Source organism: Esox lucius, chromosome 6 (assembly GCF_011004845.1).
Source record: "Esox lucius isolate fEsoLuc1 chromosome 6, fEsoLuc1.pri, whole genome shotgun sequence".
NCBI classification, from domain to species: domain Eukaryota; kingdom Metazoa; phylum Chordata; class Actinopteri; order Esociformes; family Esocidae; genus Esox; species Esox lucius.
The window spans coordinates 13,872,961-13,895,274 of NC_047574.1; the positions used below are offsets into that span (position 1 = coordinate 13,872,961).

At 39.8% G+C, this 22,314-nt stretch overlaps 1 protein-coding gene across 1 annotated transcript; it reads right to left on the bottom strand.

Annotated features, from left to right (window-relative positions):
- Positions 1-1,518: 1,518 nt before the first annotated feature.
- Positions 1,519-21,520, bottom strand: bcl2l11 (BCL2 like 11). Its single transcript, XM_010869724.4, has 4 exons — positions 21,226-21,520; positions 18,971-19,341; positions 13,975-14,108; positions 1,519-6,869 (listed from the first exon to the last, which is right to left on the bottom strand). Exons 1-4 carry the CDS (start codon positions 21,240-21,242, stop codon positions 6,741-6,743), a joined length of 651 nt encoding a protein of 216 aa, XP_010868026.1. The 5' UTR covers positions 21,243-21,520; the 3' UTR covers positions 1,519-6,740.
- Between the last annotated feature and the right edge of the window lie 794 nt (positions 21,521-22,314).

The following is a 22,314-nucleotide window of genomic DNA, read 5'->3' on the forward strand; positions in this document are numbered from 1 at the left end:
TATACTCCAAGAGAACAAGCAGAGACAGCAGTGGCAAGGTAAAATCTCCATGGAAGGAGAAAATCATCTTTTCACTAGTTGGGTAGAAATTGGTGTAGGAATGCAGTTTTTGTGTGAAGAGGAAGAGACTGGATGATTGCACTTCAGTTAATGCAGATACTAAGAGACGAGCATATCATGCGCTGTCCTGATGATTTGTATGTAGGCTTGTGATGACCAGCAATGTCGACAAAGCCATCACCTGGTATCCTGGGACCATCGTTTATAGACAACATTGATATTATTAGAACAGAAAACAGGTGTCTTTTTTTTTGTTTTCCCCTTCTATTTACTGCCTTTGTGTGCTGCAGGTAATTGTAGTTTCCTTAGGCATGGTTTTGGCAAGGTATGTCTCATCAAAACGTCTGCTCACTTGAATGCTCACTCTAATTCGTCACTGCTGCTGTTACTCTTTCTTTCTCCCTCTTCTTCACTACTAATCTCTGATTGACTGGAGAAGGGGCTAGACAAAAAACAGGGAGGGTTTAGACTTTTGAAGGCTATTCTAGTCATTTGTCAGATGCTTGAAAACAAACCGACACACATCAGGATAAAGAATATCTCAAAGCTCATATCCTCTGATTTAGCATGTGGAACTTTAGTGGCATTAATCTTTCTGGAAGAATCTGATTCTGGAGAAGCCAGGGATTGGGACAGGTTAACTACTAGCTTTAGTTAATCTTTAGTTGGAGAAAATTACAGGTTTACAGAAATGTGAACAAGAAAAGTCATCCTTCTTTTCAAACTTGGTGACTGAAGATGGCATCATGAACCTAGAAAGAAAGATATACGTCAGTTTTCTTAGTTTTACTACCTGGGATTTATTTTTTTCAAAAATTTGTACAGTACAGTCTGTAGCTATTATTAACATGTAACTGTTGACGATAAATATTCTTTAACAATTTGGGTTTTGCTTACCTTTAAGAATTGCGGTAGTGACTATCACTTTTGGTCAGTTATAGTTGTAGCTGTGGAGCAATAAGGTTTTCTGACGTGTCAATTTCATTTAAGTTAATCAAGTGCAATAGAAACCATACTTTACTTGCTGGAGGATCTGTGGATGTATCTGTGGAATGAAGTCATTTTGTTATTTACTCTTTACATCAGTGTCTGTGGGTGCCATGGGAGCCATTGATGCACGTTTACCTAGCATAGTCACATTCATCCCAAAACCTATTGTGATTTGTGAACACAACTGTTAAACTTTAAAATATGTAAAAATGATATCAAAGCAATTGATCAAAATTCTATAATCCTCCAAACTGAGCTCAGTAGAGTTAGTTATAAAAAAAATAACTAACTCTATTGTTTAGAGAAAATCACCCAAAGTTTGTTTTTGGTTAGGACATGTTAGCCAAGGACTAATTTTAAAAGTTGGACCTTCTTATCCACAGAGGCATTACACTTTGAGTACAACATTCTAACTCATTTGGTGGTTTAGAAAATGATGTTGCTTTTTCAATTCAAAAGCAAATGGTACCGTTGTTTGACAGAATTGTGATAAGAGACTCATTTCAATCGAGCATGACACATATCAACTATAAATGTTTACCTACTGTAGTGTTACTAGTACAAACGCACTGTCACTAACCAAATTGGCTCCAACTCTGTTTGAGCTTGCTGACCCCTTTTCATTCAAAAAATTACATTCAGACAGGTAGCATAATTATCTAGCTAGTTAATGTAGCTAGGAAAAATGAGCATATGTGCTGTTAACTGCTGTTACATCTAGTCAAGCCAAGCCAAGCTTACTATATTAGTTAGATAGCTACAGTAGCTTGCCTTGTTTAGTGGTGAAAAATCAGGTTTGCAATTGCAATTTCTCAACCTTCTGTCTGTTCTCTCTAGTCTTGCCTTATTTCCTTTTCTATGCATCATCCCGTAAGTGCGGCATTCTATCCAGCCACCCGTTCCTGATTGTATCCACCTGTCTGCCTTTTAAACTGTCATTTGAAAATGTCAAGGGCCATGTATATTGCCCTGCTACCCAAGCAGTATGCCAGGGTTGTGGGGTCAATATTGTGAAAAAGTGGGCACAAATTATGCACACCACTGGAAGCCGCTCTGGAAAAGCACATCATCTAAACTACTTCAATTAAAATGTACTTGCATATGTACCAAAAGCTGTAATACAAATACCTTGTTTTTGAATTACTTGTATACATTGATGTGCCAGGCCCCGCCCACATTAATGTTTATTGATCAATAGTGACAATGAATACTGCATATCAAGTTTCTTGTAGATCAGTCATTTGGTGTCAGAGGTTTACATTTATTTCACAAAATTCAAAATGGCAGACAATCAAAATGGCAGACAATCCATCATGGTGCACCTAATGGGTCACTGTGGTAAGTTTGTTCCTTGTGAGTAGAAGGAACTATGTGTAGAATGTATTTAGGTGAAACAGGATGAGGGACATGACCTTGCAGTTTGCAATTAAGTTTGCAAGAGAAAGAGTGCATCATTGCTCATTCCTTTTGACTCATTTCACAGGTCATGCACATAATTAAACCAAATGTTTACACTCTGGAGTCTGATCTGAATGAAAACCTACCTACTGTTGTGTCAGTACTGTATTGTTTCTTATAATTCGCTCTACATTCTCCACAGTGTTTAACAGGTTTCTCTGTACAGGGTGGAATTTACCCTAGACTGAGTCACATGGAGCTGAGCGAAGAAGCCAATGACTGGCTGAATACGGATGTATAATTATCTTGGGCTGTTTGTGCCAAGCTGGGGAAGATACCGTACTTTCCGTGTCCTGCAGATTATCAGAGATAAGCATGGCCACCGCACAGAGGAAGAGATACTCAATCTTTTAACAGGGATACACAAATCAAGTGTGTTCTATATTAGATAAATCATTTAGCATGTATTCATTATATATCCTAAAAGTACTGTAGGTCCAGTGAAACTGATGAAACAAAAAAGACAGAAATTATTATTTATTTGGATGGTAATAACAAAAAGTAATAATATTCTTTGCTACAGCTCTGACAACTTGAATACACTTTGTTGACCTGATGAATCTAATGGTTTGAATCTAGTATGTATTCCAACAAAGACAATTGATCTTGGATCAATTTGCTCAATAAAGAAATTAAAAGGTAGTAAATTACTTATTTTTTTAAAACTCTTTGACCTTGTTTTCCCCAAATTTGCTAATTAAATTTGTAGTGAAATGGAGCTTTAGGATCTGGTATCCCAGATGTCATTTGATTGATTGTCATTTGATTACAATGACATTGTGTTTATCTGCTACTTGTAAAAGATAAACACTACTTTGATAAACAGTTTCTACAACCTTTTTAAGGAAGTTGGTTTAGGATTGCGTTTCTCATATCTATAATATATAAAAACAAAACAATATCTTAAGTAGCTCCAGCTGTGAAAGTAACAGCTAAAAACAGCAAAGATCAGAAGTAACGTTTCAGAAGATGTAACTGAAATGTTTGGGGAATTTGTGACATTCGTCTTTTTCAGAATGTTTTACTCTGAGAAAACACAGCAATCAGTGCATTTATGCAGTGCATTACACAACTGCCTTATTTAAGCAAATTCACAAGAGTCAGTGACAGAAACAGTAAAACAAAGATTAATCTAGAATTAGTAAATAGATGAATATCTGATGATATAAGTACATATTCCTGCAGAAATACACAAAATGCTAAGGGGTTCATGAACCATCTCTCTCCATTAAGATGTTCTTACTGCATGATACAAATTAAGACATGCATACAGTTGTATGCTGTGTAAATGAGAGTTTAGGCTAAAGACATTTGGTCACACTTTCTATGAACTCACTTTGATATTCATTGTGATTTTGAATGTGTGATTCAAGTTATAGAACAATGGCATCGGCTTATTATGAAAAAGGATGTGGTTTAATCATCAATGAAGAAAGATTCCAGAAACACATTTTTAAAAAGATGAAAAAGGCTTTATACAGGCACAGCAGTATTGCACAATTTAAAACATTTCAGTGCAAATTAGAAAGGATAAAAAAAAAAAAAGGAAATTTGCTACAAAGGTACTGGGTCCTGTGAGTCAGCTAGATCATTAATGTCAGTCTGCACTCAGTGCAAAGGGGTCCTGAACAGACTGAATTCTGGGTACAGTAATCATAGTGTAGGACAAACAAATCTGCACTTTGTTCACTAATATGACACTGGTTAAAATTCATGGATCTTTCCAGACAAATGTCCTGAAACATTTTCTTTTCTTTCAATGGTCTGGTCTCTATCCACAAAAAATACAGTATGAACTATGCTGTTCGTGAATGGAATGATATCTACAGTACATGGAACAATTTGCTGATTGAGGTGACAATTCATCTCTCAGTTAATTTTCTTGGACAGACATGACACCCTTCTAAAATACTATACTTTTGACATGTCTTTGGTTTCATTCGACCACACCAGTAAAAATCATCATCCAAGATTTAAAACACATTTCAGAGCCATACGCCATTTTTGTACCAAGAATAACATGACAGAATGAAACACATGATACACTTTTTTAAAAAATATTGCGTTTGCAGATACCATTCAAGTTTTTTGGGTACGTGGCCAGAAAAACATATTTTTGAGAATAAATCTAAAAGGCAGATGTTTGGCATGTAAATCCTCTAACGAACTGTAAATAAATACGTTAGAAAATATTTTCATTACACATTGCCTCATACTGGTGTTTGGCTGGGAATCTGAGGTGGATTGGGGGAGACATCATCCGGAGACATTTTCATTTAGCTTTACTGACTCCCTCATGGAGGTTGGGTGTCTGCAAGCTAAAATTTAGGTTTTCGGACAAAGAAGCATGTCTTATCCTCCCAATGTTGGTTTTGCTAATTTCATGGATGAGTGAGCAATGCGAAAGATGCAGAATCACTTGGCTGGCAGTGTTTCAGGGTATGCATGTCCTGATCTTCCACTCTCTCGAGCTCGTTGTGAGTTTTTGTGATGTGACAAGGTTGCAACTATAAAATATAATTTGGAAGAAATGGGGTTTCAGATCAAATGCCAACAGTGACAAAAATAAATGAATGTAAAAGTGGTGATCAGGCAGAAAGGCTTATCTACACCTATACTGTACTTATTAATAGAATCCAAACAGCAGAATTACAGTCTCAATCTGTTGGTCATATAAGGGAACAAATACAATTAAAACACAACTCATGGTGCAGAATATGGAAACACTCAATATCAGAAGGGAACCTTCTTTACTTTTTAACTTCTTTAAAAACACATTTACACCACCACAGGTCAAAAGCACATCAACTTTTAAAACATTTGAATATAGATCAAATTCTTTAAAATTTGAACGTTGCGTGTTTATGTCCGGGTCTACCCATCTACATTTTCACGAACAGTGAGTTATCCCACCCATTCAAACTGCCATTAAACGCATTGGCTGTGGCTAATGTTCCTCTGGCTAATGTTAGAGTGTGGCTCTCCAATGACAAACCCCTGTTCCCCTGGTACTCAGATTTTGGTTATTTTCCAGCAAAGCTTCTATGAGCATTAAAGGACCTGGCAGCACTGACCGGGACTTAACTGGGCCAACATGAGTGTCAGCTGAGTGATATCTTTTTCTCATGCCACGCCAAGTAAAATTACAGACAATATTCTACACATTGGGCAGGGAATGAACAGCAATAACAATAGAATAGTGTACTTTTCCCTGATTTGCCAGGCATTGCTATCCCACAATAATTTGGAAAGTAGCTACCAAGTAGCCAATGTCGGACAGATCATGATCAGCTATCCCATTCCTGTCAGCCTGTCAAAGCCAAAGGCTACATAATAAATGGAATAATGTCTGATTGATCATTACGGCAGGGGGAAACAATGTACACTTGACATAATTGATTTAGGCATCATAGTTGGTATCAACGTTTTTTCTGATAATCTCTAAAATCTTTGCATATTCGTAGCAAATATGTTTAGAATAGGAAATATATCCACAAAATGTCCATATATGTAAGTTTATATTAATATGGTAATATTAATGCCAGAAAATGTATCTTCATTTGTCTGAGATCAGCATGTGAAAAGTTAATAAAGAACCTATTCCTGGACTTCAAAGTACTCTGTTAACCAGGTGTAATCTGGTTCCATGGAAGCGGACACAGAACCGGAAACATCAAATTAGAATTGCAGATGAAGTTCGTATGAGGAAGAAAAACAGCGAGATGTCATGAGGACCAGAAGGAACAGACACAGCCCAAACTCTCCAAATCTGACTATGATTGAACTCACAAACAAATTAAATATAAAGGATAAACTGTTGCCAGAAAAATAAAAAAGCACAGTAAAAAATTAAGAAAATGTACAAGGCACATGTTACCTCCACAAAGCAGTATGTACATGGAAAATTTCATGTGAGGGATCCGTAACAGGCAACTCCATCTTTGGTGGTTTGATTTGGCTCATCTTTCCAAATCCACACAGGAATCACAGTTGCAAATTCCAGGTGTTGCAGAATTCCCAAAGACAGTATTCCCAAAAGTTTACAAATGTATTCTCCCATGTTATCCTGGATCAGGGAATCTTAAGTCAAAGTAAAAAAAAAAAAACATCAAGAAAAAGTTGTATAGGTGCACATTTGCAGGAGGATCCATTCTGAAAATGTTACATTTGACATAATTTGACAGAATTCTCCCAGGTGTGTGCTCTATAGGAATGAGGCTTCTGTCTGCCTATTATCTTCTCCGCCAAATGATCTGTAATAGTCGACCAATCAGGAGGCCCATCCACAGTAGAAAGGCAGGTTCTTGGTGCATCTGAGGAAGGTTTGCTTGGGCAACCTGACCATTTCTTGCCCCAAGACGCTGTGGACGACACAGACAACATTCCATGTTACATTCACACACTCCTGTATACACATACGTTACACTAAACAGATACACAAACATACAAGATAAAGCATACTTGCTACAACACACAGCGTAATAGTGCCATTCACCTTTTACTTCAGACTAGGGCGGTCAAAGTTAATGTGTTGGTCTGTGCGATTAATAAAAATGCTTAACGGTGTTAGCTATAACCATCCATTATCAGAGCTTGACTGGATGGTTATACGTTCCGTAGCGTGGTACTGACAAATGTTTTTTGCAACGGTGCAACTTTTTACCGCTGGACTTGCCCTGTTCCACGTTGTCTGAAATTGGGAACCTATCTCTCCTTACACCCCATATCCCCACCCCCCTCCAAAACCTCAGTGAACAATAAGGCCAGGGGTGCTTCCCCTCTGAGTCTCTTCTCCAACAGGTCCTGAGGTATTGTGTGTGCAAAAGTCCCTGCATGGTATGTTCCGGTACAAAAGCCCCTGCATGGTGTTCCGGTACAAAAGCCTCTGCATGGTGTGTTCCGGTACAAAAGCCCCTGCATGGTATGCTCTGGTACAAAAGCCCCTGCATGGTATGCTCTGGTACAAAAGCCCCTGCATGGTATGTTCCGGTACAAAAGCCCCTGCATGGTATGCTCTGGTACAAAAGCCCCTGCATGGTATGCTCTGGTACAAAAGCCCCTGCATGGTATGTTCCGGTACAAAAGCCCCTGCATGGTATGTTCTGGTACAAAAGCCCCTGCATGGTATGTTCCGGTACAAAAGCCCCTGCATGGTATGCTCAGGTACAAAAGCCCCTGCATGGTATGCTCAGGTACAAATGTGTGTTGTTGCTCGAGGAAAGGAGAGAGTGAGACATGATCTCAGCATCAAGTAGGACCCTAGCATATAAAACAGTCTAAGTACTGTAAATAGCCAATTCTTAGCGTGATTAATTATGTATGTATGCATTAAAGTGGTCACGTCAGTCGTGTTTAATCTAGTTTATGAATTTCTTCCCCAAAACTTTTATTTGGGAATAATTTAATAAAAACTGGTATTTTGTTGATCAGGAGCACAATAGAAGATGATGGTAGAACTGTGGGATCAGACAACAGCAACCTTCTATTTAGATTTACATGGGCTACAAATAGTCACCGCAAGTTTTTGTGGTGACACCCTGGTCTTGGGGGAAAATAACTGCCCCTAAACATTTAATTCCACGTCAACCACTGTTCATTTTTTACAAATACACAACTTTATGTCCTTAACATAATGTACCCCTTTCTAACAGATTTTTATTTAGGGCGAAATCTGAACACACTTTAAAATCGTGATTAATAAGAGTGAATTATTTTAGCACGTCACCTTCAGGCATGATTACAACAAACAGCACAAGGAAAGAAACAGACATATTCTCAGTGAACCATCTCCAGTGCATAACGATCTGACCACCAGGATGACCACTGCTGTATGCAGGAGACAGGCAGCTGATGTATGCTGATCACATTGGCCAGCGACACACAGCTGGCCATGTCTGAGCTCAACTGTGGTCAGAGTGGCAGTATTTTCATCGTCACGCACATGCTGACCCTAAAAACACAAGACAACAAGCCTATCAAGACAACTCACTCTAGTCATCCTTCCCCACCTTACCCCAAACTCCTGACACCTTTCCACGTGTGAGGGCCAGCGGCTTCGCTCCACAATCAGACCAGAGGCCAAGACAAACTAATGTTTGTGTTCTTCCATGTGTTTGTGCTCCTGTGAAACTCCAGGATATGCTTGTGAACCTGTGTGCCAGTGATGTCTGTACACAGTATTGAATTGAGCAAGCATAATTGAGCATTAAATAAGCATCCACAGTTGCTGTATCTTTGTTACAGTATGTTTATAGTTGGTTTTTCTAATCTTTGTGTCAATATTGCTGTGTTGGGCACACTATCACATTAGTCTTAGGGGATGAACGGTTGTGTTTGCGGCAATATAAAAAGGAAGTCCTGTTCATTTTCAACAGAGGAAACAAAATGTGTGCAGATATTTGGGGTGTGTAGGCATAGAGTGGTATGCTCTAATACATTTACAGGAAAAACAACATTGTGCTACTCAGGGCTTATTCTTTTGTTTGATCAAAACAAATGATTAGTTATGCAGTTACTTAAATAGTTACCAAACACACACACACACACACACACACACACAATATTTGTCTCATTCTACAATATAAAAGCTGCAGGTCATTCACTAAAATAAATATTTGGGGTGTCCCTGCATTCTAAGGGAAATCCCTCTTGAGTAACCAACTCAATTGAAAAACTAAATAAAAACTCCACAAATAAGTCAGCTGCCTTGTGAAAACTAAGTTATTTAAGGTGTAAAATGCAGGCATTAGTTCTCTTAGAATAACAGCATGTTTCTTTGTCCACACATCTGTTTTGCATCAGCGTAGTGCTGTTCCTTTCGAATCTCAAACTACTACAATTTCTGGTATATTCGCCACTGGATAGACATCTCACCAGACCTGGAGTCAAATAGTACTACGAGTACTTTCAAATAATTTATCAGCCCTGTAATAGAAGCCTTCTATGTCAGTCCACAGAAAAGACTAATTACAACAGCAAAGCTAACAACACACTGATACATGAATTACAGATCATAGAACCTGAGTATAGAAACCTCCACACGCACACACACACACACACACACACACACACACGAGGACTAACTCAAAAAGAAAATCATCACTTCTTACAAAGTATAACACATTTTCTACCTGGTCTCAAATGGGTCCATGGATCAAAATGTCCATGGAACATGATCAGGTCTAGAGAGTTAGGCTGGGACTGGATTGACCTGGTCTTGTGGTGCTGGGTGAGTAAGGCCTGTAAAGGCAGACCATTGGCTAATTTTAGCTTGCTGTAGGCTCAATAAAGATTCTTAACCACAGGGTAAGCATAATGAAGCCACGCAGTCACGAAGCCTTACAGTACCATGTAGCAAAACACCTACTCCCTCAGTAACCACCTTAGCTGTCCACTATACCTGACACTTCCTCTTCTCAGTCACAAACTCCTGAACTTGGCTATATTGAAGAAAGAAAAACATTCATCTATCATTGCAATCCACTTGGTGCTATAACATTCTGCCATCCAATCAGACAATGCTGGAGTCTCAATGGAGAAAGTATTTATATGAAAGAGGTAGACATTTCAAAACGGTTCTGAAATCTGGGACTTGGAAATATACTAAAGACACAACCAAGGACACACCTGATCCCTATAGCGTATGTAGTTCTGTATATACAGTGAGGAGGACAAGTATTTGATATATTGCTGATTTTGCAGGTTTTCCCACTTACAAAGCATGTAGAAGTCTGTCATTTTTTATCATAGGTACTCTTCAACTGTGAGTGACAGAATCTAAAACAAAAATCCAGAAAATCACATTCTATGATATTTTAGTAATTCATTTGCTTTTTATTGCATGACAAGTATTTGATACCTCAGAAAAGCAGAACTTAATATTTGGTAGAGAAACCTTTGTTTGCAATTACAGAGATCATTTCCTGTAGTTCTTGACCAGGTTTGCACACACTGCAGCAGGGATTTTGGCCCACTCCTCCATACAGACCTTCTCCAGATCCTTCAGGTTTCGGGGCTGTCGCTGGGCAATACAGACTTTCAACTCCCTCCAAAGATTTTCTATTGGGTTCAGGTCTGGAAAATGGCCAGGCCACTCCAGGACCTGGAGATGCTTCTTACGGAGCCACTCCTTAGTTGCCCTGGCTGTGTGTTTCAGGTCGTTGTCATGCTGGAATACCCAGCCACGACCCATCTTCAATTACTGAGGGAAGGAGGCTGTTGGCCAAGATCTCATGATACATGGCCCCATCCATCCTCCCCTCAATACTATGCAGTCGTCCTGTCCCCTTTGCAGAAAAGCATCACCAAAGAATGATGTTTCCACCTCCATGCTTCATGGTTGGGATGGTGTTCTTGGGGTTGTACTCATCCTTCTTCTCCCTCCAAACACGGCGAGTGGAGTTTAGACCAAAAATATCTATTTTTGTGTCATCAGACCACATGACCTTCTCCCCTTCCTCCTCTGGATTATCCAGATGGTCATTGGCAAACATCAGAAGGGCCTGGACATGTGCTGGCTTGAGCAGGGGGACCTTGTGTGCGCTGCAGGATTTAAATCCATGGATTTTTCTTTGAGATTGTGGTCCCAGGTATCTTCAGGCCATTGACCAGGTCCTGCCGTGTAGTTCTGGGCTGATCCCTCACCTTCCTCATGATCATTGATGCCCCACGAGGTGAGATCTTGCATAGAGCCCCAGACCAAGGGAGATCGACCGTCATCTTGAACTTCTTCCATTTTCTAATTATTGCACCAACAGTTGTTGCCTTCTCACCAAGCTGCTTGCCTATTGTCCTGTAGCCCATCCCAGCCTTGTGCAGGTCTACAATTTAATCCCTGATGTCCTTACACAGCTCTCTGGTCTTGACCATTGTGGAGAGGTTGGAGTCTGTTTGATTGAGTGTGTGGACAGGTGTCTTTTATACAGATTAGGAGTTCAAACAGGTGCAGTTAATACAGGTAATGAGTGGAGAACAGGAGGGCTTCTTAAAGAAAAACTAACAGGTCTGTGAGAGTAGGAATTCTTACTGGTTGGTAGGTGATCAAATACTTATATCATGGTATAAAATGCAAATTATTTATTTAAAAATCATACAGTGATTTTCTGGATTTTTGTTTTAAATTCCGTCTTTCACAGTTGAAGAGTACCTATGATAAAAATGACAGACCTCTACATGCTTTGTAAGTGGGAAAACCTGCAAAATATGCAGTGTATCAAATACTTGTTCTCCCCACTGAACATTGTCTTGTGTGCTGTCTTATGTGCGGATTGTGGTCTTTGAATCAAGAACTGCGTGGTGCTGATACATACAAAATAAGCCAAATCTGAAAGCTGTGTTGACATCGTTTTCTTGTTTTCCTTTTTTTTAAGTTGCTTGTTTTCTACTGACATTGATGAATCTATAATCCAACCAGAGGATGTTACAACTCTAGCAATCTAACCAGATGGCTAAATTGATCAGTTTACATGTTTGATAACAAAATCATTATTTTAAATAATAGTTTCTGAGGAATGTTTTTTGTTACATTGTTACATCGTTTTTTCATGCGTATTCATTTAATTACTAGTCACCAACGGCTGTTGTTCTGGGTATGAAGGCACTGAGCTTGAAATACTGTGTATTTGGCGGGGACTCTTCAAACACACAGTGTGAACCCATATGTTGTAAAAAATATATATATAATGCTGTCAGTGTGATTGAGGTGTAAGGCGTTCACAATTAATCTTTGGAGTAGGGAAGAATTTAAATTCCTCTTAGAAGTAGATAAAAATTCTATTTTAATTCCTCTTAGAAGTAGGGCAGAATTCTATTTTAATTCCTCTTAGAAGTAGGGCAGAATTCTATTTTAATTCCTCTTTGAAGTAGAGCAGATTTCTATTTTAATTCATCTTTGAAGTAGGGCAGAATTCTATCCATATGGCGCAAGCAGCAATATAAGCAAGGCAATATTCTGATTACCGACAAGTGAGATGGGAGACACATGATCCTATATTCTATGAAGAGACTACTCTCTCAGATGCCAACCAAACATCTGAGATCAGAACACGGCACATAGAACACAACATTTTGCACTTTTTATTAGGCTCATTGTTTTCAAAATACACCTCCCTCTAGCCAAGCAAGAGATGTGCAGTTTCTCACACACACATACATACACACACGCACACACGCACACACACACACAGAGAAAAGCCCTGCTCTGTTCTACAATGTTTGTCTGAGTCACAACCCCCACTGCTAAAAGGTGTGTAAATAGCCTTTGATGGAAACCCAGAGGTCATTAGTAACACACTATTCACCTCACAGCAAATCCTCAAACACTCATTTAAAAACAGTCAGTGTTTTTAGTATGCCGATACAAAGTCAGCGCATTAACTCATCTGTTTAATTATACAGACAAAATGGTCCCCTTTATTGAGACCAGACAGCGACCCTTGGAGATAAGGATGAAGACAACATATTACAAATGTATTCAGATGTCATGGGCATATGAACTGGCACCGAAAAAAACACTTAACTAATTCCAAAACAGGATAACATGCTTTGTTGACAGCTTTCAAAATGATGTTAGTAAACATTTTATAGGCCTTTCATTTCAGCCCATTCAAGTCTGATCAGATGGAGAGCTACAATAATGGATCATATGAGAAATTGTTCCATAAGATGCTCAACATATGATACCCTCAAATAAGAAAACCCACAAATATCTTTTGAGTATGCTGTCCTAAAGCTAAATACAGTATGAATCACCACATTCCAGAGATTGTCTTAAGTTAAAAAGACCTGACAACATACTGTAGATCTGAAAACATGCAATAGCTGTAACACAGATTTCCCATTATCTTTCCTTTTGCAATATGAACTACAGTGTAGCTATTGAACCTGTCCAGCAGCTATTTTGAACAATGTTATAAAGACATACTGCGCTGGAAATGAGAGCACAGTTGTGTCTACGCTAGGTCAAGGACATGGAGTGTATGCAACCATTAAATCATCTAGAATAGCACATGGTGAGTTGAGCATCTTATCAGCTCAATTTAATACAGTGCGGTCCTTGATATGGTTTGTAAATAAGGTGATGCAACCTCCAGAAATATTAGGTAGTAAAAAAGAAAACAGATGGCTACACAGGCATTTTCTTCATTCACGACGTCAAGATTCTGGCGGCATCTCCGAGACAACACTTAAATTATTGACAGTTTCAAAATGGGAAGGTTCACTTTCCCTTGCCTGTAGTGACAACTCTGATCAAGACCTTGACATAATGGTTTCCAAGTGCCTGTGGAGCATATCCTTTGAGTCAGCCACTAACTCACCTCTGTGTATCTCATCAGAAGGAATTGTTTGAATCATTGTTCATTTCAGTGTAAAGAATGGATCAACTGGATAACAGAACAGGTTTTCCGGAGGCTCTAACACTCTCTAAGCGTACAGCACACTTCAAGTCTCAGCACTGCAACCACTCACCCCATGTATGAACAGGTTGTTAAACTCATCTCCAATGCGCTGAAGCTCCTGACCGATCAGTATTTCCGGCCGCATGTCCCCCGCTATTGGTGGTGGCCGTGGTCTATAGGGGTGGTGGGGGGTGGGCCACGCTTCTGGGGGATAAAGAGCAAACTGCTGTCAAAACTCTTTGGAACACAATCTGGTAACAAACCAGTAGTACTAAGAAAAGTCCAATATCACTCTTTGCTGATGTGCTGCATGGCTCCTATAGTGTGGTTTAGTTGTCAATATGAATGTGTTCTGATCTCTTGGTATGACTCACATGTGTCATAAACAATGTCTAATATTTCTCATATTCCCCAGGGGCCCTGCAATATCAGTTTAACCGTATGTTAATATGGAAACACTTAACTGCAAGTTCCAGGGCATAACAACATAATATCACTGTAATGGTTTTATGATATGTAATTTATAGTATTATCTGTCACGTTGCACAGATGGCTCTGTAATAGGGCTGCAGAAATAGGATGTCGTTACATAGCTATATATACACATACGTTATACATTTATATTGACCATGAGACTAGAATATTGTTGTCAAGTTGCTCTTTATTTTGTCCCTAAAATGTGTGATGTATCAGAATTGAGGAAAGTCAATTGACACTGAAATACTATAAAAAGACTAAGTGTTATCTTTGCAACCCACCTTTAACTTGGTTTGAGATTCTATCTGCACAACAATCACCTAATAACCGAATGAGTGGCCATGTACTTATTGAAAAATACGAATTCCTAATACCATACATATTGCAAATGGAACCTTACAGTCCGATTTCCTTGAATATTGACAAAATCAGCTATTTTCCAGAAAAATGTCCAGCTTAAGCTTTATAGATACAGGTTCCCCAGGGTATGTACAAACACCATTGGAGAGGGCTTCATCAAGAGCTAAGATTTAGCAGTTCAGTTAGTTCTTCACAGGATATAGGGCTGGTTCTGAGATCTTGCATGCATAATGTTTCACAACAATTTTTTAGCAGACAGAATCATCAGTTTTACCACAGTTTTGTGATATCCAATTGTAATGATAACCTTGTCTCACTGCAGCTATTCCTAAAAGTCTCTGGTAGTCCACTTAGACATGTCCTGCAAGGCTGTTCTGTTTATTTTCACACTGCCTTCTCAACCAGGAAGTTCCTGGTATCAGAGCATAGAAGGGAACATTTCTTCTAATGAAGACATCAGTTTTGTTAGCAGGCTCCTGACCCGCCTGAGTGAGTTGCTCGAGCACGATGAGTAAAGGAAATCCAAAGAAGTCTCCTCATCCCTTGGGGGTGCTGGCCAATACGCACTCTCCTATGCAACTCCCGGCCACACGCCAGTAAGTGCATTGTGCGAACCCTGGCTGTAGTGGGCGCCTCAGCATTCTGATGAAGTGTCTTAGACTGCTTCGCCTCTCAAGATCCCCATTGTAACAGTAATTGAATATTCAGCAATGTCCTATAATATTGAAAGTTGTTATACAGCCTTACGATGCTGTTACGAATGAAGCAGGAAGTGGACACAGCAATGTTGTGAAATATTTCAAACAAGCTATACATTTATAAATATCATTAAAGATTATCAACAACATGGAACACAGTGACAGTCCATTGGATGCCATACTAATAACTCCAAACACAGTTGCATCAATCCAAAACAATTCTTAGGCCTACATTCCACACTTAGTCCAAACTCCATGCCTGTGTAACTGTAAAACCAGCAACATACAATACACATTACTAGCGGATACTGGAATTGAAAAGTGACAGTACAGCTGACACGACTGTCAAAAATAATATTCCAATAAGTAACCGTAAAACATGTAGGCTACCCATCACTAGAACACATTAGAGCACACTTGTCATTTTATCATATCTGATCAACAGATAAAACACAATATCTGAGTCAAAAGACAATAAGTCTTCCATAGCATGTCCTTTGGATAACAAGGTATTGGTCACACTAAAACTACAGAACATGTATCTTATTCTGTACAAACATTATTTTCAGACATTACCTAAAGAAATGACTGGAGACAATATCAGAAACATTAAAATTCATTAAAAATAGCCTCTTTGGGATAACTGATTTGTGTAAAACACTACAGATAGACATTTATCTGTCCATCTTATCAGCTGGCTCCTAAGGAGAATGAGCAGAAAAGAAACCTGTCTACTGCTGACAAAAGACACAAGGGGTCTATTTTGACTCAAACTCACTACATGTGGCATCTGCAACAGTGAACACAAACAAAAGGACACAAGTGAATCAAGGACACAAGTGAACCAAGGACACAAGTGAATCAGGTAATCCAATCATTTCTATTATGCAGTGAACAGATCTTGTTTTGTCCATGTGTATATCATCTTGTGCATATTATCTTGTCTTCTATGGCCACATGCTTTGTTAGAGAATGTTATTGAGGTTCGGGGCAATCTTTGCACAGGTGCCAATAACACACACACGCAAACACCTTTTGTTCTAGCACACACACAATAACCATAGGTTTGTATGAATATTCATAGGCACAGTATTCGGCTGCCAAGGCTCCCTGGCCACTAGGGGGTTCTGAGCTGGTCAAGGTTTGAGCCTACTATTGTGAGTACAAGGGGCAAGAAGCAATTTGGAAATCAAATGATGCATAAGCAGTTTTTCCTCTTAGCCTATATCAGACACTGATTGTCATTCAGTTAGGTAGAACTGCAGCAAACGTACTGTAGATTTGGAAAGAAACCCACTGTGTTCCAATGTGTAAAAATGAGTAGAACTGTACTGGGGCCAATTGGCCAGCACTACACAGTCAGGGCCCTGCCCTATGGGCTAGCCCTACTCACACACAGGGCCCAGCACAATGGGTCAGCTCTACCTACACACAGGGCCCAGCACAATGGGCCAGCCCTACCCAATCACAGGGCTCAGCACTATGGGCCAGTTCTATCCACACACAGGGCCCAGCACAATGGGCCAGCCCTACCCACACACAGGCACCTGCCCGATGGGTCAGCTCTACGACACACAGGGCCCAGCACAATGGGCCAGCCCTACCCAATCACAGGGCCCAGCACTATGGGCCAGCCCTACCCACACACTGGGCCCAGCACAATGGGCCAGCCCTACCCACACACAGGGCCCAGCACAATGGGCCAGACCTACCCACACAAAGGACCCAGCACAATGGGCCAGCACTAAACACTTGTCAGGGTCCTGCCCTATGGGCTAGCCCTACCCACACACAGGGACCTGCCCAATGGCCAGCCCTAGCCACACACAGGGCCCAGCACAATTGGCCAGCCATACCCACACACAGGGCCCAGCACAATGGGCCAGCACGACTCACACTGTCAGGGTCCTAGTAGATTTTTGGTATCTGGTAATAAGGCAGTAAACAGAGGCTAGGCACAGATCTGAATGAATCAACCTATTGGCTCGTGTTCACATAATTATGTAGGCTAGACACATACACTTCTGTTCAAAGGTTTGGGGTCACTTACAAATGTCTTTGTATTATAAAGAAAAGCATTTTGTCCATTAAAATAACATCAAACTGATCAGAAATACAGTGTAGACATTGTTAATGTTGAAAATGACTATTGCAGCTGGAAACAGCTGATTTTTAATGGAATATCTACATAGATGTACAGAGGCCCATTATCAGGAACCATCAGTCCTGTGTTCCAATTGTGTTTGCTAATCCAAATTTATAATTTCAAAAGGCTAATTGATCATTAGAAAACCATTTTGCAATCATGTTAGCACAACTTAAAACTTTTGTGCTGATTAAAGAAGCAATAAAACTGGCCTTTTTTTTAGACTAGTTGAGTATCTGGAGCATCAGCAATTGTGGGTTGGATTACAGGCTCTAAATGGCCAGAAACAAACACCTTTCTTTTGAAACTCATCAGTTTATTCCTGTTCTGAGAAATAAAGACTATTCCAAGCGAGAAATTGCCAAGAAACTCAAGATCTTGTACAACACTGTGTACTACTCCCTTTGCAGAACAGCACAAACTGGCTCTAACCAGAATAGAAAGAGGAGTGGGAGGCCCAATGCACAATTGAGCAAGAGGACAAATACATTAGAGTGTCTAGTTTGAGAAACAGATGCCTCACAGGTCCTCATTCTCAATGTCAACAATAAGAGGCGACTCTGCAACTCTGCCTAGAAGGCCAGCATCCCAAAGAAAAATCCATATCCCTGGCCAATAAAAAGAATATACATCTATAATGGAATGACCAGCACAGTCACCAGATCTCAACCCTGACCTGTTGTGGACGCAGCTTGACAGTATGGTAAGAAAGCTGCGCCCATCAAGCCAATCCAACTTGTTGGAGGTGCTTCAGGAAGCATGGGGTTAAATCTCTTCAGATCACCTCAACAAATTGACAATAGAATGCCAAAGGTCTGCAAGGCTGTAATTGCTGGATTCTCTGACAAATGCAAAGTTTGAAGGACAATCTTTAGTTAAATTAAAAATAATTTCTAACCTTCAATGGCCATACTCCCTATTTATTTAGCTATATTTCCAATTCAAGCTCATTTTATGTGTTTTCATGGAAAACAGGGAAGTTTACAAGTAACCCCAAACACTTCAAAGGTAGTGTACTTAAATACATATCTGGTACTTACTACGATAGTAAATATAACACCTGAATTTCAATTCGCTCAATGAACAATACGCGCGCAACAAACCTAGACGCATCAGCGCTTTATAATGTTATCACACCCTATTTAAATGTGGTCCTTATTACGTTGGAATAGCAAAGGAATTTCGTCAAATGGTATGGGTTAGTTATTTACGAACAAGTTGCACCTTCTAATGCAAGGCAGCGCACTAATGTTATTATTTTTCGGTTAAATTGTTAAGCTGTACGCCATCAGACCCAGTGCACCTCCTAACCCGAAGCCAGCTGTAGCTGGACAGTGAGTGACAAGTTTTGTTTGTGCAACACGATAAAAGGGTGCGAGCCTTACCATAACCTCGCCAGGTGTCTTGTGGCTTAGACAAGCGCCTCATTGCGTGAGTAATAACTTGACTAGATGGGCTCGGAGTCTGTGTCGACTTGTTATTTCTTAGTAGTGGCGAGCTTGGAATAGAGTCGCAGTCGAACGAAAAATATCCACTGGAGGACGTGGATGTTGTTCTGAAAAGAGGCGACCTCGACTGGAAACCAAGCAGACTATTCGTCGGCATCATTATTCCTCCCCGTGACTGCTGGTTCCCTTCGCAGGACTGGGGGTAATCTGACAGTTTGGAACTCGAGGTTGCTCCGCCACAGGGATGCGACTCTCCGATTTTCCCTCTCCCAATTAGGGTGGTCGTGCCATTGGACCGATTTTGTGGTCTGTAGGATAGATGAAGTATCAGAGTTAGGCTACTTTAATAAATTAGACGGTGCATTGTAATTATTTGTTGTAAAGTTGCCTCGTGGCATCAACGTAACTCGCCTAAACAATGATACTTTATGGAATGTGTAATAAAACAGAACGCGCATGGTTAAATCCCACAGGGTCGAGAGTGGGTCGAGTCACGTCTATCAACTTTTTGACTCCACCCGTTACTCCTCAACACGTCCCTCCATTGTTTGGACTGAAGTGCTGATTGCCGCATTTCTCGCAGGGAAAAAAACTGGCATGAAGTTACGAGCCGTAGTAACTGCGTCACAATAAACCCAATCGTCAAGCCAAGTTACTTCCATTAAATAAAAGTTGTGAATAGCCTGAATCCCCATGCCAAAACTAGTTATAATTTTATCTCAATCCAATCTGAACTTCATTTCATGCACGAATTGGTTCCAATTTACGCATGGACATGCTGTCTTGTCAATATGGATCGCATGCAACGTATGCTACACTCTATCTGTATTACAGGCTACTGTCTGCATTGTAATTAAATAACACTTTCAGAAGCCTACTATAAATACTTACCCATATCAAATAGTTTAGCCCACCGGCAATTACAGAGTTAAATTGAAAGACATTAACTAAAGCGTTGAAAGAGCCAAGACGACGAACTACAGCAAGAACGTCACGCAGCAGGCCCACTGTTATGAAAACTTTTTTTCTACGAACATTGTGTCAAAATCAGACCTGATTGGATTAAAGCCTCAGTCACTGGCAGGCATTACGCCAAATGAAATGCATCCAATCGGCTGGCCTATTGGGACATTACTGCCCCCCACCGGCTGTAGAAGCAGACTCTCTTTTTGAGCCTTGGCTTTGTTTTGAAAATGGAAATAAACGTATCCAGTTGCCTTAATAACACCAAATCACTTGAAAACAGTACCCCGTAGTAGCTTAACTTCAAGGGGTGATCATTTATTGCTGGATTGGCTGTAAGGCGAGGGTAGGTTATTGTGGAAAACAAAAGTAAAACAACAAACAGGTGCCTTAACAAACAGGTGCTTTTCTCTCATCCTTGTCACCAGACAGAAGTTACACATCAAAATAAAAACAGGCTTATATAGTATACCTACTAGGCATAGTGTGAGGCAATGAGTGTTCAGGTACCACGCAACGTGCTGCTTGAATGCAGCCCTTAGCCGCGGTATCGGTATAATGTACCGCAGCCCCGAGGTGTTATTGCTATTAAACTGGTTAACAACGTCATTGGAAAGGTAGACAAGTAATTTTGGGAAATAGGATACACCTAGTATTCTTCTATACCACGGCTTAGCCAATTGGCATCCAGGACCTAACCCAGTTTATAGTTCAAAATAAAATAGTTTATAATGTAATCGCATTTATACCAAGAATAAACTATGCTTAGGCGAATTGCCGTACAAAAGAAATACATGTAAACTTTGCAATGTATTAATGTTATTTTCTGGCATAACTAATATAAACTCGGTTAGTGTTTGATGATTGTCCAAGATTATGAGAATCATAAGTATTATTATACACAGTAGGCACGAAGTCACTTTTGGTTTAATTAATATCACCGTGCGGCACCGACGACGTCTAAAGCGTGCCGCGGATAACATAGAACCTACATTTGGTTACATTTACGAAAACAAATTATATCCAATTTGATGAGGTAAACTACAGAATAAACACTTTAGGAACACACAACGTAATTCTGTAAAATCGATAAATTAGATAATGGAGACTATTTTTATAATTCTTCGGGTTTTTTAAGTAACCTAAAGTTGGAAGAGCGATGCAATTTTCCAGCCTATTGTCTATTTCTTGTATTAAAAACAGCAAAGCATGCGATATCCTGCACTCACCTGGACGAATCAAACATGTCCTAACTGCTTCAGTAGCGGGACATAACAGATATCAGTAACGGTAAAATATCTGGAAATCCGCTTTTGAACTTATCACATAACACAAAATATAAGAGTCCAGTGCTTATTTAATTTGAAAACGTCGATGTCAAAATCGAAAGAATAGTGGTTCCGCCTTGTAAAAACAGATCCCTTCCAAAATAGGCTATAAGTTGGTTGAAAGAGGGGGAAACGCGTTCGACTCTTTTGTCTTTACTCTCCGGTGAGGATACTTCCTTGCTGTAGCAGTACATTCGCACAGACAGAAGTTTAAGCGTCTGGTCTCTGTGTCAAGAGTGGGATGACGCCTGTGTGCCAACCTCCCTCTGACCCGCCTACTCTTTACTGGGTGGGATCTCCTCTCGAAGCATCCCTTCAAGTGTCCAGATAACAGTAATCTTCTCTTTCTTTCTCTGTAGATCAACAGTTTACTGTAGTATAATAGCCTACAAACTCAATAAGGGGAAACCTTTATATCTACCATCATTTCAGTTGTGTTAGTTAAATGCTGAGGATCTCTTTATATTAAAATAACTAAATCCATGTAGATGATAATATTATAGTAAAATATATTTACTAGATTATCAACTTTGAAAAGAAATACCACATTCTAGTCTACATATTATGCACCTGAAATAGTCTGGTCGGTTCTTCACATTTTCACCCACGCTTCTCAGAAGACAGGTTGTTACCGACAGGACGGTGTAAAAAAGTCAGCTGCACCTTCTTGTTCACCTGTTGATCATTTACCTTGATGAATACTTTATGAGCAGACAACTTTAACTTCTCTGTTGTTCAGTTGTTGATCGCAAGTCTTTACCAAGGAAAAAACAAGCAAAACATGATATACACATATTATGCATTTATTAAGAGTACTGGATCATTTATTTCCAATATATGACAAAGATACAGTACAAAACTGAGAACACTGTCATGGGAAAGCATACTTTTCACAAGAACAGAGAATGTTTGTTCACCAAGAGTCGATCAACATTGTAGGCCTACATGTAATGCAGGAAACAGATCAAGTACACTGTACAAATCACTTAC

Bases quoted from the DNA above. Each gene is read 5' to 3' on its own strand.
- bcl2l11 (XM_010869724.4), bottom strand. The intron at 14,109-18,970 runs GTAAGGCTCGCA...TTTATCCCCCAG, and splicing joins AGACACCTGGCGAGGTTATG to AAGCGTGGCCCACCCCCCAC. The intron at 6,870-13,974 runs GTGAGTGGTTGC...TGTCGTCCACAG, and splicing joins ACAACCTGTTCATACATGGG to CGTCTTGGGGCAAGAAATGG.